Source organism: Erythranthe guttata, chromosome 2, assembly GCF_056151865.1.
Source record: "Erythranthe guttata isolate IM_541 chromosome 2, IM_541, whole genome shotgun sequence".
Lineage (NCBI taxonomy): Eukaryota > Viridiplantae > Streptophyta > Magnoliopsida > Lamiales > Phrymaceae > Erythranthe > Erythranthe guttata.
This window is the reverse complement of record NC_142534.1, coordinates 7,023,576-7,030,347: the sequence shown is the minus strand read 5'-3', so window position 1 is coordinate 7,030,347 and position 6,772 is coordinate 7,023,576. Positions and strand designations below refer to the sequence as shown.

Here is a 6,772-nt window from a genome sequence, read left to right as displayed (position 1 = left end):
TTATTATTATTATTATTATTATTATTATTATTATTATTATTATTATTATTATTATTATTATTATTATTATTATTATTATTATTATTATTATTATTATTATTATTATTATTATTATTATTATTATTATTATTATTATTATTATTATTATTATTATTATTATTATTATTATTATTATTATTATTATTATTATTATTATTATTATTATTATTATTATTATTATTATTATTATTATTATTATTATTATTATTATTATTATTATTATTATTATTATTATTATTATTATTATTATTATTATTATTATTATTATTATTATTATTATTATTATTATTATTATTATTATTATTATTATTATTATTATTATTATTATTATTATTATTATATGGTGAGAGTGGTGATGGAAAAAATTGGAAGAAAGAGATTGATCGGCTGGACGAGAAATGAGATGGGGTCGGGGTCGGGGGAGAGAGAGCCCAGGGGGAGCCGCCCCCCATCGACAGGAGATGCTCTTAGGAATCACACCATCCAAGAGAGATTATATGCATGGATATACTCGAGATAGTTCAATGTCGGGAATCACACCTTTCGAGAGAAATTATATGAGTTAAATGCAAAAACAGCCCCTGTAATTTTCCTAAAGGCCAAAACACCCCCTTGATAAAATTAAGTGACCAAAAACCCCCTGTGATTAGTAGTCAAAGTCATACACCCCCTCTATCTCGTGCGTGTCATTCACGCGCTCCCAATGCGACTGCTTGTGAGATTTTTTGTGTCAACAGACATAAGTGCCCCTCCATATCTCTCTTAGTTTTTCATATTCCATTTTAAACCAACAAATTAAAAAAATATATACTAAATATAAACAAATTAATTAAAAAAGAACAAAACAAAAATAATAAAAAATAGGGTAAATTACACCCACACCCCTGAGGTATGCTTAAATAACTTTAAGGTTCCTGTGGTATCGATAATTACACTCACCCCCTGAAACGTAGTTAAAAACTCTATTGAGATAATGCATTAGATACGTTATTCCGATAGGGTTCTAACGGACTATTACTTTTAGCTAGTGGTGGAGATAACATAGAGTTATGGGAGGATATGGGGTGACATGACTCCCCCAACATTTCTTAAATCATTCATAACTCTTTGTTGTCTCCACCACTTCCTGAAACCAATAGTCCGTTAGAACTCTATTGTAATAACATATCCAATGCAATATCCCATTAGAGTTTATAACTACGTTTCAGGGGGTAAGTGTAATTATCGATACCACATGACCTTAAAGTTATTTAAACATACCTCGGGGGTGTGGATGTAATTTACCCTAAAAAATAAAAAGAAAAATAAAATTTGGAATTTCTTCTTCCCGTCAAACTCACGCCAACCCCAAATTCATCTTCTTCATCCATCTTCTTCTCCGACATTGCCATCTTCTTCTCCGACGTTGCCCAGCGACCGCCGCCGCCTCCGCCGCCGCGAGTTCAGATCTTCTCCAAAGTCGCCGCCAATTCAAGGTCCGGCGAGCTCCACTTCGCCGAGTTCTCCGACGAATTGCAAAGCCCACCACAAAATCCTCTCAAAATCGTTCTGCTGCCGCCGCCTGAGTGAGATTTGAGTGGGTGAGGTGTGTCTATGTGAGCTGAGAAATTAAAACCGAAGTGTGCTGGGTGCGTTGCTGTATTTTTTTTCAATTGGAGAAGAGGACTTAATTGAAAGTGTTAGGGACTGAATTGAAAATTTTGAAAATTTCATTTGAGTCATAAAATTCTAGAGGTTGGAACTTGGACATATTTATATGGAGGGCTTTTTTGTCTTTTCGCGAGCGGTCAACGGACAAAAATAAAAAAAGGGTTGAGTGTGCTTGATTGATTGTTAGGTTTTTTTTCTTTTCTTTCCCAATTACGGGATTAACATTTGGGTGAACTGATTTTTATGGCCTTATGGGGGTTCTTTAACCCGGTGAACTTTGAGGATTAAAGACACGATTTTAACTAAAAATAAGGTGTATTTTGTGGATTATTTGACAATTTTTCAGAATTCGTTCGGAGTAAAGTATTTTGTCGATTTTAGTGTTGTTTGATTTTAGGGGTTTATGCTTAATTTCAAATAGCAGGTGTAATTTTTTGCATTGCTATATAAATAGCTGGTTTAGCTTCTCTAGAAAAGCTGGTTTTCCGATTTTTTTTTTTTTTCGAAACTTGGATTTACTTTTGAGTGAACACTTTGTACTCTGTTTTGAAGTGGTTGTTAAATTGCCCATGAGTTGTGGCTTTTTGGCATCTTTCAATTTTTTTTTTTTTTTTTACTTTAAAAAATTTCTAGGTTTTGTATCGATTCCGTGTTCGGTTTGTTGAAACACATTTGAAAGGTACTTTGATATGATGATCTTGAAATACTCTTTTGTGTCCTTTTGTGGTTACTTATCGAAATTACAATTACATGTTATGTGAATTGTGATTTGTCTGATCTTGGATTTTGCTACTCGGAATAAAAATCAGGGATCAAGAAAAATATTAATTTGGAATTTTATCATGTGGATGCATATCTGGGAAAATTCAATTTGAAAGGAAAACCTAATTATTCCTTTTGTATTGTTGAAATAGTTGATATGACTTAGGATATCTGTTACATGATAAACTTACTGGATCTTATCTATTTGTTAATTTTTTTTTACAGGTAATCGACTCGAATAACGTAGAGGAATTTGTGAGCACACAACAATCAAGTAAAAAAAAGGTATGGTTTGTGTCAACTAAACTTGAGAAATCTAAATAGGCTCTCGTTTATTGTCCTTCACATTATTTCCCATTTCGAAAATTACATCTTGATTCGTTATCTATATCCTCGGTGTTCTCGTTTGAGTTTTGTGAAAATCTTAACAGTGCCCTGAAATAGTGCTTGTCGGCTAAAAAAAATTGGGAAAAAATGCATGCTAGTATTGTTTAGATAACACACCTATTTGGGAAGATGCACACGATATGGAAAAAAATGATTATATGGGGAGAGGATTATGCACACGATATGGAAAAAAATGATCTATACATATGGATTTGGTCTGTGGCTCTTGATTGTTTTTGCTATTCGAGAAAATCTGATTGTTTTCATGATTACTGTCTTTCAATTGATTTTCTTGCCTTAAGTCTTCGTCTACTTACATACACTTTCTACTATTTAATTTATGTCTGAAACAATTTTTTTTTTGCATCATAATTAGTTCATTTTTTTAATTTTGATTTCTTTGGTTGCCCTGCTTGGGTTTAAAAAAAATTATCAGTCACCTCATGATCTTAATTGGGCGTCTCAATGTCATGTTTACCGTTTTCAACAGCTTAATCTTTATGTTTTTTCATAATCTGCTGATAACTTTTTTTATTTTTCGTGTTTGATGTTTTTCATGCATCAGGGGGTAAACGACACCTTTCTCGTAGTACAGGGGTTGCAAAATGAATTTTACCCTTAAATAAATACATTAGAATTGTACTGGATTTTCGTTATTTAACATTGAAAGCCCTAATTTCATCGTTGAATCCACAGTGAATTTCGAGATACTGGTGCTGAAGTGAAGGAGAAAATGGAAAATTCTCACCCCTGCCAGAGTTGCAGAAAGAGAACTCTAGTCACCGACTATGAAACAGGCAATAAGGTATGTTCGTCATGCGGTGTTGTTCAAGAGTTCGATAATTTCCAGGCTCACATTGGCGGCATTACCGGTGAAACCGGCACCTACATTCATATCGGCAAATCCGGCGCCGGCTCTGTCAATAGCTACAAGGAAAACAAGATTTACGAAGCCGAGAAAGTGATTGAGGATTTGGTATTCAAATTAGGGCTTTCAGTTGCTAAATCTAAGGAGGTCAAGTCTTTGATCGAGAAAATCACCGGTGCAGAATATGGCCAAGGGAAATGGTTCCCGGTTTTCGTCGGGGCTTGTGCTTATGTTGTAATGAGAAGGGATCAGAGGATCTTACCTATTGTCCAAGTGGCAGAGTCAGTTTCTTGTGACGCTTATGAATTAGGTCGAATGATCAGTCGTGTGGTTGATTTTGTCGATTTGAAGCTGCCCGAGTTTGATATCGTGTATGCTTTCGAATCCGCAATTAAGAGGTGCCCGAGTTTTGGCAAAGTCTCGGATGATTTGATCAAGAGAATGTTGCAGCAAGGCGTGTTCTTGTTGCAGTGCTTGATCAAGTGGTTTGTGACCACTGGTAGACAACCCATGCCTGTGGTGGCTGCACTCTTGATATTTGTCGCCGAATTGAACGAAGTACATGTGAAGATTGATGATGTGGCGAATGAATTGCATGTTACTGTTAGTACATGTAGGCGTAGGTATAAGGAGCTTATGGAGAGGCTCGTGAGAGCCGCTCGTGTTTTGCCGTGGGGGAAAGATGTGACGGTGAAGAATATTTTAAAGAACGCTCCGAGTGTCATTCAGTACATGGAGATGAAGTCGATGGAGAAAAGTCAAAGTCAAAGTCAGAGCGTTGAACTTTTTCAGTACGATATGGAAGCATTGGTCGGAGACTGTTTGAGGAAAGATGGATACGATAGTCTCACCAGGGAGGAAGATTGTAGCACAAGCTATTTGAATCAGAGAATTGATTATCCGGATAAATTCCAGATTTCTCACGAATCTTTGTCCGTAATTTATTCCGATTTCTTGGATGAGATTTCGTTGGTCAAGGCCAATGCAGAGATTAGTAGAGGGAATAAAAGAAGGCGAAAAAATTTCGACATTCAATTATTATGTACGGATTGGTGGAAAGGCAAATCGGAGTTGAGCAAAAAGCTTGTTTTGAAGCAGATACTGGAGAAGGATGTGGGATTGGATGCTACGCCTCCATCTTTCGAAAAGGGATGCCTAGCTAACGGAAAAAGACGAGAAAAGATAAAATCTGCAAAGTTACGAATACAGAGAATTATGGATCCGACAAACGCCGAGAATGCTGCTTTGTCTGGGCTTGAAAATTCAAGAAAGAAGAGAAAAAAAGTGCAGGTGGATATTGACTGGGAAGATTTGATAATTGAAACTCTGCTTCTTCACAATGTAAAAGAAGAGGAGATAGAAAATGGGCATTATAATGCACTCATGGCTTTGCATGTTTTTGACTGTATGAATTCATGATTAATTAATTTATTTATTTTTGGTTCAATAAAATTTCGGCCCCAAGAAGGAGTTTGTTGATTTAAAAAACCTTGTCCGGGGAAATACAGAAAAAGTTCGAACTTGTACATCGATCTACAATTGTTCATAATCAGGTAACAGAAAAGGCTCCATACATTTTAAATATGAAAATAAATGGGAAATTCAGGATAATAGACAATCTTTTTTATTTATTTTTCTTCTATCAATTGTCAGTTGGAGTTTGAGGAGCTGCTGTTTCTCTCCAGAATTTAATCTTGTTAAAATGATTTTCCCTTTACAAATTATATTAGTTTTTCGGACTTTATCAGTCATGCTCCTGACGGGGAATAGCTGAACTTCCAATACTTGGACGTATTCGAAACATCAAAGATACAACTTTTTCATCAAGGTTATGAAATATTTTCTTCTTCCTTCAATTCCCTCATACTTACAACCACCGTAAATAGTTAAATTTGTGCTTACTTTTTGTCATTTTATCCATATATTTATTTCTTGTGTTTTTTGCATTGATGTCTATTATAAAAAAGATGGACTATTCAATGATATTATTTGTTTCTCATATTTACTTGCATAGACAGTAAGTTCATATTATTTAGGTTTATGTGCAATAAAAAAACTTGGATTATTTTCATCTTAATTAGGTTACCACTCACGACATAGAAGCACAGTGATAATATGAATTCTTAACCAAGATAGTATTGTAATAGAAAGTTTTATTACAGCAAAGGCGAACTTGAGTGAAATATCTCTTACATGGTACCTGCTGTATCATGTATCCCCATTCCCCAGTTAAGCATTTACGAGTGAAAGAATTAAGCTACATAAGCTTCCACTGTAGCGGGACTAAGCAATTGAGTGTATTTTATAATTTGTGCTAAGTTAAATAACTAACTAAAGTTTAACTTGCAGCCATCCATATGTACATTTTTTTGTAGTAGTTACCTTCTGATGTTAAGTGTCAGTTGTATCTGGATTTTTTCAACTATAGCTTTTTTTTTTATACATTCTAAATTGATAATCTAATTCAAAATTCTCGACCAGAAACTGATATTTGATGCTACATCTGACATTATGATCTCCATTTTTACTTGCGTTTTATTGCCCACATTCAATTTTACCACTGGTTTGGTATTTGATTTTTACATCGATTAGTTATTTCTAATTTAAACTGATCCTATATATAATAAGGAGAAAAAAACTCAGTTTCATTACGTTTTCTATTATTGAAAGGCTTATGGCATCTCCGACCGGTCACTATATCACCATTTTTTCATCTAATTTAGGTGTTTTTAGCCTCCCACCCAAAATTCCTATATCACCATTACACATAAAATTAGGGTAAACTTCATTTTACCTACCTGAACTATACCCAACGTATAAAATACCCCCCTGAACTTCAAAATGCATCAAAACAGCCCACATTTTTTATGGTCAACGTTAAAAATGTTAACACCGTCAGTTTTTTAATAAATCCGTTAATTTTAAAGGTTTTTACATTTTTGTCCCTAAAATCTTCTTCCTCCTTTCTTCTTCCTCCGGCCTTTCTTTTTCCCCATTTCTACTTTTCTTCCTTCTTCTCACAAAGGTTTCTTCCCAAACTTCATTTAAGAAAAAAAAAGAAAAAAG

At 34.3% G+C, this 6,772-nt stretch overlaps 1 protein-coding gene across 3 annotated transcripts; it reads left to right on the top strand.

The window, feature by feature from the left end:
• The first annotated feature begins 1,326 nt into the window (after positions 1 to 1,326).
• Positions 1,327 to 5,232, top strand: LOC105976861 (plant-specific TFIIB-related protein PTF2). 3 transcript variants are annotated; one of them, XM_088826561.1, is made up of 3 exons: positions 1,327 to 1,624; positions 2,677 to 2,736; positions 3,535 to 5,232. In XM_088826561.1, exon 3 carries the CDS (start codon positions 3,572 to 3,574, stop codon positions 5,123 to 5,125), a length of 1,554 nt encoding a protein of 517 aa, XP_088682687.1. In that variant the 5' UTR covers positions 1,327 to 1,624; positions 2,677 to 2,736; positions 3,535 to 3,571; the 3' UTR covers positions 5,126 to 5,232. The 3 variants fall into 3 exon arrangements, with proteins under 3 accessions (XP_088682687.1, XP_088682693.1, XP_088682688.1); XM_088826567.1 differs by having other exon boundaries at positions 1,380 to 1,624; positions 2,701 to 2,736; XM_088826562.1 differs by lacking the exon at positions 1,327 to 1,624 and adding an exon at positions 1,875 to 2,002.
• The last annotated feature ends 1,540 nt before the right edge of the window (positions 5,233 to 6,772 follow it).

Bases quoted from the DNA above. Each gene is read 5' to 3' on its own strand.
- LOC105976861 (XM_088826561.1), top strand. From the start codon at position 3,572: ATGGAAAATTCTCACCCCTGCCAGAGTTGCAGAAAGAGAACTCTAGTC.